Raw genomic sequence first — 22,110 nt, forward strand, 5'->3', positions numbered from 1 at the left:
AGTACCATGCTGTAGGGAACCCAAGACACATTTTTGAACTTTATTAATTCATTAAACATTTTTGGTCTGCTTACCATGCCAGGCCGTGTGCTAAAGATACAGAGATGAGCAGAAACCTACATAGTACCTTACAGAGCATACTATCTAGTAGGATGACCAGATGTTAAACAGATACCATCATTAAAGTGTAATGTGTGTTACGAGGTGGAATGCAGGGCGGTGCTATGGTTTTTAAACTGGACCTGTTAGTCTCTCTTGTCCTCAACTGCCCATTGAATGTGAGAGTCTGGGGAAAAAGGATTGTAACATTAGTGCAAACTGCTGTTTAAAAAACATGTAGCATATCTCCTGATAATGAGCAAATAGTCCTCTTTCTAAGTTTGGGCTACATTTTAAAGAATCATGGGCATATATGATGGCCTCTTTCCCATTATTTTGGGAATGGAAAAACAACCAAATAGAAATTTACAAATACTGAAATTTGTTATTTTTTTTCTTCAAAGTACCATTTTGATGGGTGGAGAACTAACCAAGAAGAACAATTTGGGATCTATTGATTAAATTACAAACTGGAATAATTATCTTTGACTTTTCTCTACATTAGGTTTTCTCAATGGGATGCTCTTAGCATTTTAGGCGCTATAACTCTTGGTTAGGGGGAGCTGTCCTGTGTACTGTCGGATGTTCAGGAGCACACGGCCTTTTACCTACGAGATGTCAGGGGCACTCTCCATCAAGCTGTAACAACCAAGATTGTCTCCAGACTTTGCCAAATGTCCCCTGGGATTCAAAATCACTGGTGGTCTAAATTAAGATAGGAAATTAAGCTGTGTCTGTACATTTTATTGCAAAGACCTCAATGAGAAAAAATGTAAGACTAGCTCAGGGAGTAGACTTGCTGGTGAACTTGTTAATTTTTGAAACACACAATTCCTCCTTTGAAAATGCTAAAATGAATGTGGACAACCTATTATCAAATTAAACATACTCATTTTCTTCTGTTGCATCTGGAAATTTTTCCAGACTTAATCATTTGTGCAATATTTAGCAAGGCCGAGAACTTCAATTATTTAAGAGCCCTGTAAAGCTCCCAAATACCACTGGAACAAAATCAAATTTTAAAATCTGCTTGAAAATAACCAACGAAGATATTCTGGTTTGGCTCCATGTTCTCAGCCTATAAACTTCTGGGTTGTGTGAGATGCATGACCCGAAGGAGATGATTAGTTCTCCTCTAGTGTGCTGATAATGAATACTCTACAGAACCAATTTGCTATAATTCTATCAGTCATCTCATTTGGGTAACAATTTGTTTAAGAGGAAGAAAAACAACATTGTTTTCCTCGGAGATCTGTAATTAAGCTGTGATATTTGATCAGAACCATGGAGGAAAAAGCAGTATGCCTCTCAATTTGCTTTTGTTATTCGCACAGGAAAGTATGATGAAATGTTCTGTTCACAGCAGTTACAAAAGACATTTGTCCATCTTAAAGGTGTAACAGACCAAACACAAGTATATTTCTAACACTGTACTTTGTTTTATGTGGATGCATGCTTTGCCAAACTCCAGGGATTTGCCATTCATGTAGAAGGCCGTGAATGGTGCTCCTGGAGTTGTGTAGCAGAAGATACTGAATGTCATTTCCCTTCCTTCATGTGGTTCACCCACCCTCCCCCAAAAGCTGTGTGAATTCACAACCATGAATAATGGGTTTTTTTCTTCCAATCCCTAATGTTGCTCTGTAACTCCTAATGCCCACTGCTAAGCTGACAGTAATATTAGCAGATTTTGTTTAATCCAGCAAGGCATTTATGGATTGGTATTGCTCTGTTTGAATATGAACACAGGACAAGTTCTTAATGTATCATCATCTTTTATAAGATAGGAGATGTTATTGTCTGAGTATCCTTCTGGGCATTTTGCAGTTTCTGTTTCAGTATACTCATTGGGCTAAGACTTGGGTGTGTGAAGTTTCATACATGCAGCTGTGACACAAATGAATTCGCTTATTAGAAAAAATACAGTGGATTATTGTCTTGGGCTTTTGATTTATTTTGCTTACTGTTGTCCCACAGCTAGCCAAAAAAATCCGAGAGAAGTTCAACCGTTACTTGGATGTGGTCAACCGGAACAAGCAAGTTGTAGAAGCATCTTATACAGCTCACCTGACCTCCCCCCTAACTGCAATTCAGGACTGCTGTACTATCCCACCTTCCATGATGGAGTAAGACTTTAAAATTTTTTCTTGTCTAAATCACAAATTGAATTTGTTATCCATTCATATTCAAAATATCTATATTTGTTTCTTGCAAAGTATATAGTTTTCTTACCTTAAATAAGCCCTTTATCTTTGCATAGACAAGTAATTTTTAAAGAAATGTGACTCAGTATTCTCTATCCAGGAAATTCGTGGACTTTCCCTGCCTACCTTCTTGTCATGCTGGAATTCAGGTTCACAAGTACCGAATATTGTTTAAGTACAGAGATGCGTAAGTCTAGAAAATTGCAAACATTTTTTCATGGGTCAGCTAATGGGCCATGACAAAGAAGTTTCCTGGTAATTTGCCTAAGTTAAGAGACTGTTTTTTGTCTTTGATAAAGTAGCAAAAATTCCCACTTCATACTTTAGTGTAGATATTTATTTTTAAAACTACCAAGGTAAATGTGGCTTCTTGGAACAGAATTAGTATTTGTATGGCTGGGGATATTTTTATTTATTGGCCTAGTGATATTTATATGGAGGGATGTGGGGTCATGTGATGCTAGAAATTGTAGTGGAAAGAATACTTATCTAGAGATATAAAAATCTGAGTTTTGACTTGGTCTCTAATTAGCTGTGTGACCTTAAGTTACTTTAATGTTTATTTTTATGCCCGGTTTTCTATCTGTGATAATAATCTTTATTTTACAAATTTTCTAGGGCTATTTAGAATGATTAAAAGATGTTAACATACTTTAAAAATTATGAGTGTGTTACCATGATTAGTATGCATTTCTCCTTTTTGCACAATAAATGCTCTTAAAGCTGTGCAAAGGATGGCTCTACAAAGTTTTGGGTGGTTAAATGATGCTTTGCTTCCACAAGCAAGTTTTTACTTACTATAGTTTCTTGGTGGGCTACAAAGGTAGTAGGGACTCCTCAAGTCATTTTTTATTTCTCCATCTGTGTGACGCCAAGGTGAGCCTTTCTCTCTGGTTTACCCTATCTGTGGCCTAAGGAAGCTCATGCTAGTTGTTTACTAAACTAAATGGAAAGTGTATATAATTTGGAATGAGACTGGATAAGAATCCTACCGCCAGCTCTCAGCACTCCAGTGGTGTTGGGTAAGTGATGTCTTTGAACCACCCAGTCTTCTCCAGAATGGGAACAGTAACGAATACTTCACAGGTGTTATGAACATTCAGTGAAATAAAATTTGAAAATAGTTTGTAAACTAATGTTCTGGACAAATAAAAGCCATTATGTTTGTCTACTTCAATATCATAGCAAACATTTCATTTCTTCATTGGATTTAATAGGTTCTTAGGTTTAATCAAAGATGTTCTTTTTTATAGTTTGAGCATCAATAACAATGTTTTTGACAACTTGTCTCTACATAAAAATAAAATGAGGATCCAGTGGATTTTGAACTAAAGAAAAACTGCTTTTCAGGACAGAGAGAAAAGATTGTAAAGTAAGAGAGAAATCTTAGAGCTAGAATTATGCTTAAAACAGTGGTTGTAAACCAGGGGTGATCTTCCCTAACGCCAGGACATTTGGCAATGTCTGGAAACATTTTCAGTGTCACAGCTGGAAGTTGGAAAAAGTTGCCACTGACATCTAGCAAGCAGAGGCCCAGGGACGCCTCTACACCTCCTATAAAGCACAGGACAGCCCCCCAAACAAAGAATTGTCTGTCTCAAAATGTCTGTAGTGCAGAGGCTGAAAAACCCTGCTTTAAAAGTTGGGAGATTTTTATAAATTCCAAGGTGGAACTACTGCTCTGGATGAAACAAAAAGGTTGACTTGACTGGCATCTCCTTGTAAATCTACCCATATGTCTCCTTGCTATTACTTGCGTACCTCATGAATTTCTGTTAATGTCCCAAAAAGTAACTCAACAACTTGCCTCTCTCCATAACTTCCTATTACGTCTTTTTTCCCCTCTCCTCATTTCCCTTTGGTCCTGGAGGAATTCGTTGCTCCCTCATCTGTGTTGTCATAGGAAGTTCCATACGCCTCTATTATAGTGTAGAACTTAGTATCTCACACATGGTTCTTGTTAGGTCTGCCTTCCCTGCTGTCCTGGGTAGCGATTACAACCTCATCTATTTTTACCCCAGCACCTGGCAATTGTACTCAATTACTATTGGTTGGACTCTGAATTGATTTGACTATGGAGATGAGTAAGGGGTTGTTTACTCTCAAGAAACTTAAAAATTACTGGGTGTGACAAACCCTGAGCATAATTAATAGGGCAAAATGGGACCCAGCAGAGAAATACTGTGGTTCTTTAAAGCAGAGAAATGTACCCCAGTGGATGGCATCATAAAAAATTCTGTGAACTTCAATGTATGTATTTTATTTTATCTGGCCATTTGGAGGAATATCATAAGAAAATAAATGTTTATAAATATAAACTTCTAAAGAAAGTTATTGCAGTGCTGTTTAATAGGGAATATTGTAAATAGCATAAATTACTCATTATAGGGATTGCTACTAATTAGTTAAGTAATTAGTAAATTAGGGAAATTATATCACATCCATAAAAGTGAGATGCTAAGATGCAGCCAAGCTGCAGAGGACTATTTTCTGGCTCATGAAAATGGCCATACATTCATGTATACATACACACATCAGAAGTTGGTGAGGACTTAAATCAGAAGGTTTTGGGGTGAAGACAGTGATTTCCATTTTGAATATGCTGAGATAAGGGTTGAGTTCTGAGATGCAACCCACCCAGATATTTGGCAAAACCCAGTGGTCTACCTTATGATAAATACAAGGAAACATAAATATAATTTCTGTCTCCCCGGAATTTCTCAGTCCAATTTAACTTGCAAGCACCTCCATTGCACTCCTGGAAGGATGCAGGCCTCGTAAGTGGATTCGTAGGCGGGGCTGTCCTCCTCCAGAGACTGGACTTCGGTACTGAATGTTAAATGAGGACTCTGCAGAGCTGGGAACTGCCATGTGGGGAGAATCTTGTAAAACAGGGCAATTCTGATGTTAAAGCTGAGCAATCGGGAGATGAACAGATGAGCAGCAAATAGGTGGCCTATTAAGATACCTGGTAAGACTGCATCAAGCAACAGCAAGTGACAACTAATACTCTCTTAGACTGAGTCTTCTTGGTTGTGATTGAACTCATCTACAAGGGAAAAAATGTGTAATTTTTGGAGTTAACCCTGAGCTGATGTTTTTCTAGCCGTTGGTTGAACATGAACACTTTAGACAATTACAAGACACCCACCTTTTTAATAAATATTCGAAGACAGAAAGAGTTAATAGTAATTTATTGGGATGACCCAGGTAGGAGTCCTAAGCTGCCTTTGTTACCTCATAAAACACTTTTATCTGCATTTTCCAACTGTTGTGGTATCCTGCTCAACACACTTTTAGGGCTCTTTTTTCTATATTCTGATCTGTCCAAAAGTGTCTACATTTTGCATTTCAGCGATCTTATGTTGGAGTTAAATGCCATAAGGAAGAACTCCAGGTCTTGGGAAGCAATTTAAGGTCATGACTAAAAATAGTTTATTTCAATGCCAGGCAGATTTGGTTTGAATCATACCTCTTTCACTCATAAGTTGACCTTAGAAAGTCACTTAATTCTGAGCCTCTATTTCCTTATCAGTGAGGTGGGAATAATGGTAGTACCAACCTCATAAGGTCATTTTAGGGAGATGTTTTTAGGTCATGGCCTTTTTATTTGGCAATTAGGGATTTTCAGTGTCATCCTGTATATCAAGAGATAATGTTTTTTTCTCTTATGGCAATAAAATAGTTCCTTTAAAATATATACATATACCTAAATTTAAAAAGTGAGTTAACTTAAATGAAAATATCAAGTGAATGTGACCAGACTTTTGAAGATGATATATATATGGTATGGCTGAAGATTATGAAAAATGGACTCAAGATTGTTGCTAAAGTTCTTCCAGATTGTAAGATTTTACAGTCCATAAAGCAAGCTGTGTATGCCCGTGAACTATATATGTCCACGTGCACACATGTATTAATACTGCCATTAAAATAAATATAAGCAGTTGGACTTGAGATAAGGAATCTGCGGTCTTAGATCTGGATCTTATCCATTCCTAAATATCCGAGCCATGTAAACATTTTTTAGAACCCAGCCCTGACCCAATGGCATTCCAGCTGTTTGTTACTGACATTTTAAGAGGCTCTGAGCCTGTTGACCTTGCTTCTTCTCCAGATGTATCACAGGTGAGTTAGAACCAGGACAATATGTTTATAACTAATTTTCACTTCTTGTTTTAGGCCTAGAATTTCATTTTTGCTGATTTCTATAATCCCTATTTTTTTTTTCTATTAAGGCTTGATAATGCATATTTAAAAAAAATAAAATGCCCAGTTTTAAAGAGAGAGGGGCGTTAAAGTGTTCTGTTACAGAGTATTCTTTAGAAAACACCCTGAAGGTTGTACTATCATGACAACAGAACCTGAAAAGCAACAGAAAATTGATTTTCTCCGTTGATTTTGATACTCCCCTTCTCTGACTAGTCAACTCTTATTACTTAGGAACCCTAGAAGTTAATTATTTTGGACAAGACCCTGCATAGTGATTAGGTACTCTGTCAATGTTTATTGAAAGAATGGTCTGGAGAATTAGTCTCTAATACGAAAAATAAGAGATGGCTTAATCTAAGACAAACTCATTTTCAGTGGTATCACTTAAAGTAACATAATTTTGAGCATGAGTCCCTTTGCTCATGTACTTTAATGAACAGCTCTCTTTGTGCTGTGCTGGGTTACATGGTAAGAGTGTGTGAGAGCCCAGGCTCCCCCACCAGGAGCGCACAGACACACAAACGCATAATTACGTTCAAGGACTATATCTGGCCTACACATGTTTATCTGGGCCTCACAAAATGTTTTAAAGATTTTAAACTTCGTGTTTTTAAATTGGTTGCTGACATTTAAACTTTGGGAAATTCATATTTGAAATACCAAATTTCTGTCTTCTCTAAAATCAGAAGATCTGGCGAAAGTGGGTCCACATTCTCACAGGGCAACAGTCAGCTTTCCAAGTCTGCTTCCCAGAAGAGCATCTCCCCTTTGACGACAGGCCATGCATTTTCCTGTTCTCCACAGTTCCCACTGACCCCTACCGATTACACTCTACCCATTCCCCTGACTTCCATTGCCTGCTGGGCCCACATTAGCATGTGAGTTTGTAACTCCTGATCTAAAAAGACTATATAATGTGAATAAATTTACTTAAAATATCTTATCCATGTACATTCCCTGATAAGTAAACTTCAACATGCATTCTCATTCTGTCAAGTTTAAGGAATATAGCTCCTTTGTGCACATACTTAGAATATGTATGCCTGAAACCTGGCTTCCACAGAGATGGGTCTGCCGTGTGCATCTGAAGATGATATTTAGTCAATAGGACCTGCTAACACTTGGCCTTTAAATAAACCAATCAGTAACTTGATCTTCCACATCTCTTAATCCATTCCTCTCCTAACTTCTGTAGGTGCTCCTGCCTAGTGGCATTCTTATTTTTATTTTTGATGTGTTTATTGAAGAAGGGAGCAAAGAAGAGGGTAAACTAGGGAGGAAATACCAAGAGGATGAACTTAGATTTTTATTCTTTTTTTTGCATCTCCCAGTGGGCTTAAGTGCTGTAATCCTCACTCAGGTAATGAATGCTTCTTCATGACTAACCAAGGTGGGTGTTGGCATTAAGACATCCAGACCAGGTTTGAGATAAGCAAAGCGAATCTCTGATGGAGCTAGAATAAGTAAGCAACTTGTTCCAAAGCTCTCAGAAGGCAGCCACCTAGAAATAGGAGGCTTCAGCTCTGTCAAGAATTCTCTCATATCCATCAGGGGAGAAATAAAAACTTCACTGATCCCCCAAAATGAAGAAACTCTAGAAACTGTTGTCAAATTAGATTCCTGCTATTTTACAAGAGCTCTTTGAGTTGGGGGCATCCCCAAGATTAGGCAGACAGAATTCATCTCATTTACTGAGAACCCAAAGGTAATGCATCCCTGGCTGGTGCCCACTAGAACTGTATGATTTCAGGAGTCAAGTCTTATCACAACACCTGTTGGGGTTATTGTGCTCCAGACAAAGTGACTAGCATGATTTCTGATGAAAAAACACAGACTCATGATTTCAAGTCTCATGAATAACCACTGTTATAATGCTCTATTAGTCAGGATTTTCCAGAGAAACAGAGCAGATGTGTGTGAGAGAGTGAGGAAGATTAATTTTAAGGTGTTGGTTCACGTGATTGTGGAGATGCAAGCATCAAATCTGCAGGGCAGCTGAGGGAGCTGGAGGCCCCCAAGAGCTGCAGCTCCTGTATGCTGGCAGAATTCTTCCTTGCACTTCAGAGTCAATTTTGTTCTATTAAGACCTTCAACTAATAGGATGAGGCCCACCCACAAGTCTGCTGACTTAAATGATGATTTCATCCCAAAAATTCCTTCATAGAAACATCCAAAATAGTGTCTGACCAAACTGACATATAAAATTAACCATCACACCCTCTTAGAGAACCTACCATTGAGTTACATTTTTGTTAACCTTAAGATTCAGACTGGAGGATGCCAGACTCTTCACTCCTCAAACTTTCTATTTTTACTGTGTTCTGCTAGACTGCTTCGCTTTTAAAAAAGTTAATGCTCATGTTAATGAGCTACCTGGAAAGGAGTGTAACCTTCTAAGTGAGTCTTTTTCCATTAAATTGGTTGGCTGGTGGTATGATTTAGATGACATACAAATTTCTGTGTTAGCATTTTAAGTTCTTCAAGTATTACTGGCATCATAGGAGCCAGAACAGAGTTACTTAATAGTTGTTTTTAATTTCGATGATTAACATGCTGACCCATATGTTCAGATTCCTGCACTAGGCTCCTTAGGATTCTTTAGGGACCTAAGCATTTCAGGTTAGGGTTTGTGTCTGCTTTTTTTTCCATTTTAACTGAACTCAAACATAAGCTCTCTTTCATTTTAAAAGGAGGCAAGCCTTCTTTTTACCTTTTAATTTTTTAAATCAGCTCAGTCTGTACCATGGTGGAAAAAAAATACCTAAAGCAGTGAAGACAGTTTTCCTTTCCATTTAAATTGAATTGTGATTCAGATTACCTCATAGTAATAGAGCGCTCAGACTGCATGGGCCTCTGCTCTGCCACTTGGCTGTGTGGTCTTGAGAAGTTCACTTAGTTCACTTAACCTCTTTACTTCGTAGTGTTCTCAGCTATAAATGAGTGGTCTGAACTGTATTCCAGAGACCCAGCTCTCAAGATTCATTAATTTCCTTCAACCTTCTTTGAAGGTTTGTTTTTAACTGGAACCATTTTTCATCATGGGCTACTTCCCATGGAGCAAATTTGTAAGTTCTTGATTTCAGGAAGGAATTTGTTTTCTTCTTTTTGAGAGCTCCTTGGGGGGGAAAAAAGATGATATTATGTAACAAGGCCTACAGAAACTAAATCATTCATTCATTTAGGAAAAAAAACATTCATGGGATGGCTTATGGAAGAGGCATTTTGGTTGAGCAATGAAATAGGAAAAGGATTTAAACATAAGGATATTAAGGAAGAGCTTTCTGGAGAGAGAGGTCAGTACGAAGAAAATACCGCAACTGGAAATGACCAGAAGCGCTGAAGTGTTGGCTGTGTCTGGAGCAAGTGATGGAAGAGGCAACTGAGAAGTTGGATTAATATTAGATCCGGGAGATCCTCAGATGCTAGACTCAAATTGAAGAAGAATTGAACTTTATCCAGGAGACTTTAAGTTCTATAAATGAAGTAAAAGACAAGTCTTCTCTTGTTGATGTCTCTTCATTACTGTATGGCACATAAATATTGGTTGCTTGAATGAAAGAAAGATTTTTGAGAAAGGGAATGAAATGATGATCACCTTGAAAGGGGTTTTATTTGTCAAGCAGGTAACAACTAGAAGACCTAATCTGATTTCATTTACATAAGTAAGGCACTAGAGGGGCCCTGAACTTGACACCCATTATCTTGGGTGGTAAAAGAGGGGAGGAATCAGGCGTGACTGAGATTGATTCTGGGTAACTGAGAGTGGTCGATACCAGATTTTGTGTGCTTTCTCATCTCTCTTAATTACACTTGAGTTCAGGGACCCTGTCAGATTGAACACCTTGCATGAACAGGTTCTCAATAAATATTGCTGAAGGAGTTAGTGTGTGGTAGCAAACCTGATTTGTCTTTAGTGATTGAGTACTGGTAGTGATTATGATATCAGAATCATTGAGCTACTTCACCTATAGGTAGAAATTCAAGTACTTTCATGCCCATTCATACTAGTTGATGTTTTTTATCTGAGTATAATTCCATTGTTATAAGCTCTGACTGAAAACTTAAGTTGATGTTGACTTAGATGTCTCAGTTATAAGTTAGATTTACTCAATAATAGTAATAATGGATATGAATAATTATTATATTAACAATTGATTGTATGCAGGGTGTTTCCAAATACCTGTGTATATAACATTTTCGACTCATCTGTATCATGTTCAAGACAGTTGATGTGCAAGACATTGTAGTAGATACTGATAAACAAAGATGAATAAAACAGTCTGTACCTTTAGGAGCCCACAGGACATATGTCGAGTAAGCTAAGCAGACTGACTTCAAGTGCCATGAAAAATACAGATGCCTTTAGAAGAAACAGATGATGAGCAGAGGCCTCTGAGCCCTCAGGCTTGGTAGAGAAATAGTAATTGAGGCCTTGAAGAGTGGAACTCTTGCAAATACCTGTAGGCAAAGGATGCTTCAGACCAGAAAACAGCAAGCATCACAGAGCACTGATTGTGGTGAGGAAGATATAGCTGGAGCAACAGATAAGGGATATACTGGGGTGGGCTCAAAATCCTTGGTTGATTGGACAAATTTCTCTCTGCAGGTTTTAAAGGGAAGAAAGGCTATATGGTTAGATCTGAAATTTGGGCAAATTTATTAGTTGGCACGTGAAGATAAATTGTAGTGGAGAGGCAAGTTGCTTGTCAAGTTGTGGCATCCTAATACTCCAGGAAAAAACAAGGAAGGTGACATCTCAAGGAAGGATTGTAGGGAAAGCAAAGGATGTCCAGGGTGGGTGGATTATATAAAATGTAACCCATATACAGGGAGTATAGAATATAGAGAATTTGCTAACTAGATTTTATTGGAGATCTGCATGGGGAGGAAGATTTTAAAGGATGTTCTAAAGTTTAAATTGAACATCTCACAGCATAGGAATCAATAAAGTAAAAAGTGAAAATAGGAGCGAAAGAATTTTAAGAGGAAGATGAGTCCAGTGTGAACATGCTGATTTTGATTTTAAGTTGCTCATGGATCCTTCTTGGGTGGGAGGCGTTTGGCTAGCAGTTGAAATTAGCCTGTAGCATCATGTCATTTTCATTCCCACAAATATTTCACCCTCACAACTATGTTATACGCATGGCAGTTCAGGAGAGAGGGCAAGGTTGAGATGTACAGTTTTTGTTGTGCACAACTGAGATTTGTATATGGTTCTAATCATAACAGCTGACCCACACGTGGGCAACTCCTATTTTTTCCAGCCTTATTCTAAGGTAGCACATATGAAAAAATAATATAGTATTTTTAGTCTTACATACGTTTTCTTACTATTGCTGTTTTTATGAAAAATAAAACATTGTGACTTAGCCAGGTGCTTTTGCACTTATGACTCTTGCTGTCTTGTTCTTTCCATGTCACAAGGTCAAATAATGTGACAAGCTTGGTCCTTGACAGCTGAGTTGAATTTTATTGCAGGTCCTGTTCTTTCCCCTGCAAGATGTGGTTGGTGTTTTTGCCCTCAAAATGTGCTTATATGGCAAAGCTTAACCTTTCAAGTCATTCTCCTTGCCTTCTCAAACTTTTATCTCTAGTCCCTTTAAAACTGACTATTACCTGCAGGCAGGCAAAATGTTACAGATTCAGTCTTTATGGATATTGTTACCAGAAGGACTAGAGTTCAGCTCAAAATTCAACAAAGATTTAAAGAATGCTTTACATTTCAGGAGGCCTGCTCGTGCTCAGTTGTATTATTTAACTTACGTAAAAGAGTTACATATGTTTATACTTCAGTACAAAACTTTCTTAGGCTTTTACTCCTATAAACGTTATTTTACTTGGATTTTTCATATGATCCTCACAACAATTATGGGGTAGATACTGCCCCCCTCCACCTCCCCTCTCCCTTCCCCACCCCCCACCCCACATTCTGCCAGTGAGGAAGTTGTCTCAGAGAGTTTGTCAGGGCTCAGGGGAGCACGGTCTGCCACCTAGGTTACCTGATTCCAAATCCTTTTTTTTTAAATAATAAAATATTTTCACCAGTGGTAAATTGGAGTGGCTTATCTGCCAGTTGAAAGATATACTATGTCTTCCTTTTTAGAATTTCATTTAGTTCTATCGTATGACCCTCTAAAGTTACTAAATTGGCTGAATATAAAGCTCCCATAGTCTGGTTCGTTTTTCAGTCTCAAAGCCATGTTCCTGCAGTAATTTGTGTCATTTCCATGTGTGTGTGTGTGTGTGTGTGTGTGTGTGTGTGTGTGTGTGTCTCCAGGTAGATATGTATATCTTTAGGACTATTGATGAGCACCGAAACCCCCACCCCTCCCAGAAGAAAGCACCTGTATTTGGATCTGCCAACAATCCTGCTTTCTGGTCTTCCCCTTGTGTGACCTTTGTTTACTGAAGGAAAGAAGGCAGACCTGCTCCTCTGCTTAGAATACTGCATTTCACCTGTGGCTTTTTATGGATTTTAGGGATAGTTGGCCCTGTGATTTCCTTTCCTCCCTTCCCCTCCCCTCTCCTCCCTTCTTCTCTTTTCTTCCCTCCTTTCTTCCATCCTTTCTTCTCTCCCTTCTTTCCTTTTTAAAAATCTGGTCCCTAAAAGAAACTAGATAGTAGACCATGCCTGCTTTAAGAAATAGACCTTATTGTAGCAAAGGACCAGAAACACCCATCCCTTGAGCTTTTTATGTGCAAAATGTAAAAGTGTTTTTGAAGAAGACCAAGATTTTAAAAAAACCTTCTGTTTATAATCTCTTTTGGGGGACTTGACTAGTCTGGCATCATGTACCTATCTGTCTTCACACTCATAACTTTATTAACTTTTTAATATTGTGTCAGTAAGTATTAACGGGCACTTTAGCTATAAGTATGCCACATCATGTTTCATGTTTCTCTCTCAGAACAGGGAAATTTGGACAGTCCTCTTGCCTCTCCAGCACGTATGTGCATGAGAGATTGAACTCATTCATTTCCAAGGTCATCTGCTAACTGAGGTTTGCAGTGCTTCTCTTTGATGTCTTTGTCCTACCGCTCACAGTTTTCTGCTATTTGCTAACTACTCAATGTACAGAAATTCACAATCCCTGATCTCTAGTCCTGGGAAGCCTCAGCCTCTTAAGTTTTCTGCATTTATTCATGCAGCGGACATTTGCTAAACTTCTACTCTTCACAGGTAGACTCTGGACCAGGCCCTGGGGATAAACATAGAAAAGAATCTCTCTCTTTGTATCTTCCTAAGAAGGGAAGAAAATACATAAATACAAAACTGTAAGAGTGTGAAATCCTTATTAGAAGCCAAGTGGCAGGATGGACAAGGGCTAGGGAACAGCACAAATGGAGCCTGTGGATCTCACCAGGCCTCTGCCCTCCTGCTTGTGTTCTCTTTCTATTTCCAGACACTCTTCTTTCTCTCCTTCTTGCGCCCCTGCCACAACCTGGTGATGAGGAAGATAAGGATAGTGTTAATGTTTAATGTGGTTGTGGATCCACTTTCAGTTCCCCTCGATGTCACATGTGCAATTTTCCAAGCTTGTGTGAGAAAGTGGATTAAATGGATAACACCACCACTTTGCATCTAGACGTGAGGCACGAGATCATACCAGGGCTTCCTCTCCATGAGATATGGTGGGGAAATGGTGAGAAAGAACTATGGCTGACATGCATGATACTTAGACTTTAATGGAGAGGGAGAAGTTTCATTGCTCTGAAAGCCTTACCTTCCAAGAGCATTTAAAACAAGCCCTTGTTTCCACTCTGGCTGAGTTGCTGAAGCTTGAAGGTTTAATCCCTATTACTGATAAGAACAAAAAGAATGTGACTTATCTCTCCAATCTCTGCAGAGATGGAAGGAAAAACCATTTCTCTGAACATGATTACACGTTATTTGACAGCTTTTCAGTTTGCCCATTAATTTAGGTGTTTGAATAAGTAAACTTGGTTGGGGGGGTTCGAGTATCATTTACTTTATAAATGTGATAGTTCCTTTTTGAAGTGATCCCGCTCTTACCCCTTTCCTCCACCATCCAAACAGAGTTTAAATATTTGCCAGTGCAGATGTTTGATTTTTATCTGAGCTCTTTCTTTGTTTAACTTTATCCTCATGGGTGGTTAAGTGGAAGATAAGGGGGTTCTTGTTTAATTCTTTGCAACTGGCGTTGCTCAAATATTTGGAGAGCAGACACTTCCCAGAAAGAGTGAGTGGGGAGCCTGGTTGAATGGAGGTGAAGTGGAACATCTCCCTGTCCTAGGGTAGTAAACCAGACACCATTAGGCTGTTGCTGGGGCCAGGGGTCTTGTAGGCATGGGTGGTTCTCAGTGTCCAGACCTTCTTTTAAAGGCTCTGCAGCTACTGGTTAAGGGATGTTGCCTTCTTTGCATCCTAGAAAAATATGTGCTCTTCCAAAACAGAGCTTGGTAGCTCAGTGGCACTGGCAGGAGGGACCTTTCATGCGGTGTCCTCTTTTGGAAGCCTTACAGCATTCGTGGCATGCCAGCTTCTGCTCTGAAACCAGATTTTGCTTCCAGAAGAAAGAGTAATTTTTTCTATTTAACCTTTTGCGCCTGTCTCAGCTATTCAGCAGTGATTAGAAATGAGCAAACAAGTAAAAATAGCCCCTACCCCTTTAGCTGTCATCATATTGCCTTTGTTTATGGACTCAACTATCAGTTTAAGCCTTGCTCTTCTGAGAGATCTGCAGGGATTTTCTTTTTAAATTATTACCTTAAAAAATGTGTCCATGAACAAGTCAGCATTTCACCACTGCCCTTGGAACACACGCTGTGGGTGTGATTTTTGTGGGCTCTGTGACAAATTGGGCAGGCTTTGCTGGAAATGTTGAGGAAAACCCAGGGTTCTGAGTGATTTGCCTGGCAAATCACCTTCCATAGGAAATTTAAACAAAGACCGAGAAAGAGATTCAGGAAGTAAACCCCAACTGGCATATGTGTCTCTCTCCTTCATATCTTCTTCTTTCTAAACTGGGACTCCACTAAAAAGTTGATTTACACTGTGAATCGAGACTGAATGAAATCCAATTGGAACTCACTTGAATGCTGTTTTGATGTAAGATTCAAAGCTTCTGCAAATTTATTTTATCTTCTACATTTGCTGATCTCCTGCTTGTAAATCCTGTTGAAGGAGAATAAAAATGACTGCAGCCTGATGGGAATTAAATGTCTGAAGTTCAAAGCAGTTTGCACATCAGAGCAAACGTCAATCAAGTGAACATCTTGCAAGCCAGGCAGGGAGTGAATTTCTCCATGGGGAAGAGATCAAAGTGGGAGTCACAGTTCTGTTTTCTCCCTCGGGATGCAGTTTCGATCAGTTGTTCATGAAAGTAAATCCAGAAGGAAGTTTTTTTTTTTTAACTTAAGGGGGTAGGAAAGATGGAGTTATTTCCCTTGAAACTGAATTTCAGGCACTGGTTTTATCTTCTGAAGATAAGTATAGAAAGCCGTCATAATCCAATATCTCCTTTTTTTTAGAGTGACAGTCTGTTGGAGATTTAGGTAGGATTGTTTTCTTACTGTTATTATCTTTATATCTGTGCTTTTAAAAAGTAAATTGAATTGCCTGTTCATTTTATAGGAAAATCTAATATTGCATCAGATCTTGACCTTTCTATAAACCTGGAATTATATAAATGTGACTGGCAGCTAATATACTTCTCAATGAAAAATCTTTTAAGTAACCTCTACGAGTAACTGACATGTTTTTATAAAATATCAGAAGCATGAACTTTACATTTCTCACAGTCTTCAAATCAGGGTGAATAGCACATTTCTTTTTATAAATGATTTTTCTAAAAGGCACATGTGCATAAAATGTGTTCCTATCTTAGGCAAGACAACCATGCTTCTGGGGCCAGGAGGTACCTTATGTGACAAGGATGGCTCAGCAAATTTTGCTTCTGTGTTTGGAGTCTGGAAGAGAAGCAGGTGTTAGTGTGGGCGAGTGGAGGGTAGAGAGGTAATCAGAGGGGTTTTGCTCTTGTAATTACTTCTCCTAGTGGGCTCACTAGCTCGGGACACATTGTTCTCCTGTGTCTCTTCAGCTCTGTTGACACCTGCTTGCTCACCTGACTGGCATGTCAGTGGCGTAGGCAATGATAAAAGCAGAGTGAGGTTTATTTCTAGGCATTTCATGTTCACTCCATGGCTGAGGTTCAGCATATGTGAGAGAACTCAAGACAGTTGAGTTCTCTTGTGAGACCATCACCACTTAAAGAAAAACAGCTAGCAAACAAGAAGCAGGAAGAAGGGGAGTGGTCGTCGTATCTCTGAATTCTTTAAATATTGGAATGTGGGGGCTTGATAGGAGTAAATTAACTTAAAACCACCAGCATTCACTACTTGCTGATTACCCAGGGAGCAAGACTTAAATCAAATTCTTAAATGAGCTAATGATGTTTTATCCCTTCCTAGTAAACTTTCAGGACTCAGATGTGCTTGAGCTAACAAGGTGGTGATAGGTCAAATTGCCCTATGGCTGAGGTTCTCCTGCAAGGTGGCCATTTAATTCTAAAACATCAGGATTGTTCTGTGGATTCCTTCAGAAAAATAAGTTTTCAGGTATTTTACATTTTATTTGGGGGTCAAGTTTGACTTGTGGAAGGCTGTGTATTTGCACACCAGCTGAAGCATCCCTGAGAGGTTTTGGTATTTTGCCTTGCCCACATTTACAATAGAATTTAAGTAGTGGCCATTGTCCATTAAGTTATTCAACATCCTGTATTCATTATCCCGTGTGAGAATTTTTCAGAATTTCATGCAATTTCCTCTTTCTTGGTCTTTTTATATTTCTATTTTATTATCTTTGTTGTATATAAGCCATTTGTCCAAGGTCCTCAGATTAGCAGAATGTCAGGATCTTTCTCCCTGAGGAGAAAGTTGTAGAAGAAAAACGAGAAAGCTGGTATGAGCCAACACGAAGTCTGCTGTATCTCTTTTCCTTGCAAAGAATGTGCATGTTTGCTCTTCAGTCCATCTGGAGCTTCTGGCTGCCCCCTGGTTCCCTGAAACCTCTCTGATTTCATTGGTGAATGAGAAGGGAGCTGGAGGCTTTTCTAGAATGAAATAATAAAAAGTAACCCCCAAAATGCCAGTAGTGAACATTTTTAAATCTAAGTTCCTACAGTTAATAGAAAACACCTGTCTTACTATCTTCTTCCTCTGTGTCCTCATCTTTTTCCATAGCGTTCTTTCTGCGTAGCTGTCCACTGTGAAGCCTTATGTTCAGCGGCTGTCATTTTCCATTAAGTAAAAAGCAAAGGCTTCCCCTAAGCCCTCCAGTATTTCAAAGCAATCCTTCCTTTGAGAGAAATGAATTCTGATTCAGCTGTTCTAGGCAATGTTAACGATGATTAATTTGTTGATTTATTGAGCTACAGTGTAATGTACCCATTATGAATGAGAGCTCAAATATATGCTCACCACATCCTGGTTCTGCTGCTTCCCAGCTGTGAACCCTTGGGCTTCTTAATTTAACATTTCTATGCCTCAGTTTCCTGGTCTCCAAATGGAGATAATAATAGTATTTCCCTCTGGGTTTGTGAAGATCAGATGAGTTAATCCATGTAAAGCACTTGGAATATATTTGAGATAAAATAAGCACTTAGTAGCTATTAGTTATTATTATCACAGATACTTTCAATATTAGTTATTATTATTTATTAAATCTTGCTGTGTACCAGGCTCTTAAGAGCCATTTTCTAATTCTTAACACAACCTTGTGAAACAGGCATTTTGGTTTTTTTTAATTGATATATAGTTGATACACAACATTATATTGGTTTCAGATGTACAGCAGAGTGATTTGACAATTATATACATTACTAAATGCTCCCCAGGATAAGTGTAGTTACCATCTGTCACCATACAAAGCTATTATAGTATTATTGACTATATTCCCTATGCTGTACTTCCATCCTTGTGACTAATTTATAATTTGAAGTTTGTACCTCTTTATCCCCTTCCCCTGTTTTACTCATCCCCACCAACCGCCTCCTCTATAGTAACTTCCAGGACATTCAGTTCCTTCTGATGTAACCTACATGAGAAAAAAGGACACTTAGAAAATGTAAGCTATGTGCCAGAGTTATACAACTATAAGCAGTTTAAACACAAACTCCAATCTAGGTCTGCATGTCTCTCAAGCCCACGCTCCTGACCCTGTCAGCCATGCTGTGCCAGCGTGGCCATGCCTTGTTCATAACAGATGTTTAATGAATGTGATTGAGTAAAATAGCCAGAGCTTTCCACTGTTGTAGCTCTCTGCCCTTCATCATTAGTTAATCACCAATAAGAATTTATGAAGTAATACATTCATAGCAATGTGCTAGACCTGAGAGAGAAATATAAATCCTCAAGTAACTTAAAGACCCAAATGAGGGGAATAAGATTTCTCAAATAAGTGAAAGATTTTAGAGAGACTTCAAGTGCTGCATGGTAGGGTTTAGACAATAAGGCTTCTATAACAAAATCTCTTGGCATCTCATCCTTCAATGTATTTGGTATAGGGGGCAAGATTAGTAAGACCATTTGCTCATTATTTATAATAAATACTGTTGTAAAGTTTTTGTTGATTAATATTTTGTTGATATAAACTATCTAAAACCAGTCGGTCTATACCTAATGGATGTCAACTATGATGATACTTTGTTAAGCCCAATTACAAAACAATATAAAAAAATAGGAAAAGAGACTCAAGCACAGAATTAAAATGAAGAATGGCACTAGTCAGTCTGGAGGAGGAAGGGCTCACCACAGGTTAGAACTGACAGGAAAATTTCAGGAAAGAAGGTAAGAAAAGCTGTGCTTTGTAGAATGGGTACCATGGACACTGGACAGCACACAGTTGGGATCCAGCAACTGAGGGATGGTTTGAACTATAGGTTGGGAGATAGAGGGAAGAGAAGGTTGGGTAGATTATTGATGGACAAGTACTATGTTATGAAACCTTTTTATGACTCACAAATGTTTGCTGAGCACCTACTCTTGTTAATGAGTAACTTCCATTTTTATTGTTATAAAAATGTTTCCTTTAATGCTGTTAGAAGTGATGTTCTCAGTACAGAAGGGGAAACAATCTATAAAAATCGGCCCCCTGGTGCCCAGGAGAAAGCTTTCGTTTCACAAAGGCCCAGGGAAAACCAGTATGCTCAGCGCTGGCTTCAGCCTTCTCTCAGGTCCTGGCTGTGGAGGCCCCATCCAGGGGAACGGGCTGTCTCTAGGCTCACACTTCTCCCAGAAGAAGTTGTCAGGAGCTCTCTTGAGTTGTTTCTTTTAGCAAGTTCCTTCTGATGTCACCTACATTAGCAGTGTGGTGTGTATGCTTATTCATGGATAGGGATCTTGGAAGTAGGATCAGGTCTCTCTTAGATCCCTGACTTGCTGTGTGATTGTTGGTGTCACTTTTCTCAACTGTGAAATGGGTTGGTCTAAAAGGAGTTTGTAATTTCTATAGAAAAATCCAGATGTGAGTTACAGGCTTACCTAAGAATTATTCTGCTGTTTTGATCCAAATTGGAAGCCACTCTCTCCTTGGCCTCTTTGAGGCATGCTGGCACGTACCTGTGTTTACACTGAAAGCCATTCTGCTACTTTATCTCTAAAGGGATCTACATGGCAGGATTGGAGAGCTCTTATCCCTGGAGAGCCTATCAAAGTTAGATTCCTGCGCCTCATCCCAGACTTAGTAAATGAGACTCTTTCTGAGTGAATCCCAAGAATCTGCATTCCAACATGCATCCCAGGAGATTCTGATATGGCCAGACTTTCACTAATTAGGAATCATTCATCTGAGTCATGGTCCTCACTTGCTGGGACTTCTGGTGTCTTCTAGGGAGCCCAGACAGGGCAAGGCCCTGGCGCCATGGAAGTTCATAGAAGGCCAGTTAGTATGAGCACCTGCTTCTGACAAGAACAATGCTGAGCAATATATAAACACAGTGGTGAACAAAACCAGCAAGACATGGTACCTGCTCTCAGGAGGATCTCGACTATTCATGTAGCCATAAAACTCCATCCATGCAGAAAAAACACATAAATGGAGCTATAAAAATAAATTACAGCACATGCTTTGAGAGACGAAGGGGCCACCTGACCTAGACTGGTATGTTGTCCTCAGTTGGGATTGGACTTTCTGAGGAAGTGATGAGTGAATAGAGACCTGAAGGATGACTAGGAAAATCATCAAGAGAATCGTCTAGACTTATACTGTCCAGTATAGGAGCCACTATAAAGCAAATATTTACATTTAGGTTAAACAGACTAGAAAGTTGAGTGTCTCAGATACATTAGGCACATTTTCATTGCTCACTAGCCACCTGTGGTGACCATATTGGGCAGTGCAAAATCCTAATTTTTATCATCTCAGAGGAATCTCTTGGCCTGCTCTGACCTAGGCCAGGGGTGGTGAAGTGAGTCTGGCATACCACCTGTTTCTGAAAATAACGGTGAGTGGAACATGGCCACACTGATCCTTTCATGAGCTCTCTTTGGCTGCTTCTACACTACAGTGGCAAAGTTGAGTAGTTGTGGCAGAAACCATATAGCCCACAAAACCTGAATATTATCTGGTCTTTTACTGAAAAGTTATATGAGGGAATAGATTTAATGTAGCTAGCTAGGGCAGGGAGAACAGGTGAGTTACTGGTATAATGCTGCTCTTGCTTCACAGATGTTCAAATGCTAAAGCGAGAGGGGGCAGTGGGATTATGTTGCTTTGCCAGCAGGCACACAGGCAGCTGCTGATGCATGAAGCTCTTCTTTTCCCTCCATCTGTGGCTGTTGAGGTAGCAAGCTTCTCGTCTAGACAAACTGGAACAAGTCCAAGAAAGCAACCACGTTGGTGAAGCAACTGTGTCTGAAGAGGCACAGTTGACAATGTTGGTATAATTCTCTACTGGGTTAGAGGCTAGAATAAAGGTTGCTTAAAATCTAGTGACCTCCTCCTTTGTGATGATACGTATCAAAACAAAACTGTTTGACTTATGCTTTGGAACATACCCTGTGAAAACCTAACCCCCTTTCTTATACACCCAGTTCAATAGAGTAATAATTATATATTATGAGATGTGATGAAGACATGATCAAAATTCATGTGAATAATGAAGTGGGTCTTGATTTTTAAGAGTGTTTCTCCTTGGTTATAGAGCTTCCCTACTGTGTTAATGGAATTTTATTAAAGGCATTCATCATCTGAAGTACACATGTTAACACAGTTTTTTAAAATGCCTTATTTCATACTGAGTTTATTTGGAGGAGATTCTTAGCAACTTTATGAGTCTTCTCAGTATCTGAAATTTAAGTAAATAATACTGTGAAGTTATGAAGTAAATAAGTTATTTAGAAATTCAGGATTTTTCTTTTTGTTACTTCTGGGTTGAGTTCACTTAAAAATACCCTTAGTGACTATATATAAACAAGTTGATGCATTTTCCTGTTATTTTCTTATGTGTTGTTTGCTCTTGCAAATGTGTCATTGATTATCTAAAAGTTATTGATGAGCTACTAGCCAAACTATTGGCATTGCACTATCACCGGAAATCAAAAATGACCTTGGCCTTATTTATATTACAATCTAAAA

The 22,110-nt window shown here is 38.9% G+C and overlaps 1 protein-coding gene across 3 annotated transcripts in view; it reads left to right on the plus strand.

Annotated features, from left to right (window-relative positions):
* CACHD1 (cache domain containing 1) overlaps positions 1–22,110 on the plus strand; it is a 207,219-nt gene that overhangs the window by 100,988 nt on the left and 84,121 nt on the right. For all 3 annotated transcript variants that reach the window (XM_036911301.2, XM_036911302.2, XM_036911303.2), the window contains one exon: positions 2,077–2,225. In XM_036911301.2, the coding sequence (XP_036767196.2) occupies positions 2,077–2,225 (149 nt within the window). The remainder of the gene's footprint in view (positions 1–2,076; positions 2,226–22,110) is intronic.

This window comes from Manis pentadactyla, chromosome 4 (genome assembly GCF_030020395.1).
Source record: "Manis pentadactyla isolate mManPen7 chromosome 4, mManPen7.hap1, whole genome shotgun sequence".
Classification (NCBI taxonomy): Eukaryota; Metazoa; Chordata; class Mammalia; order Pholidota; family Manidae; genus Manis; species Manis pentadactyla.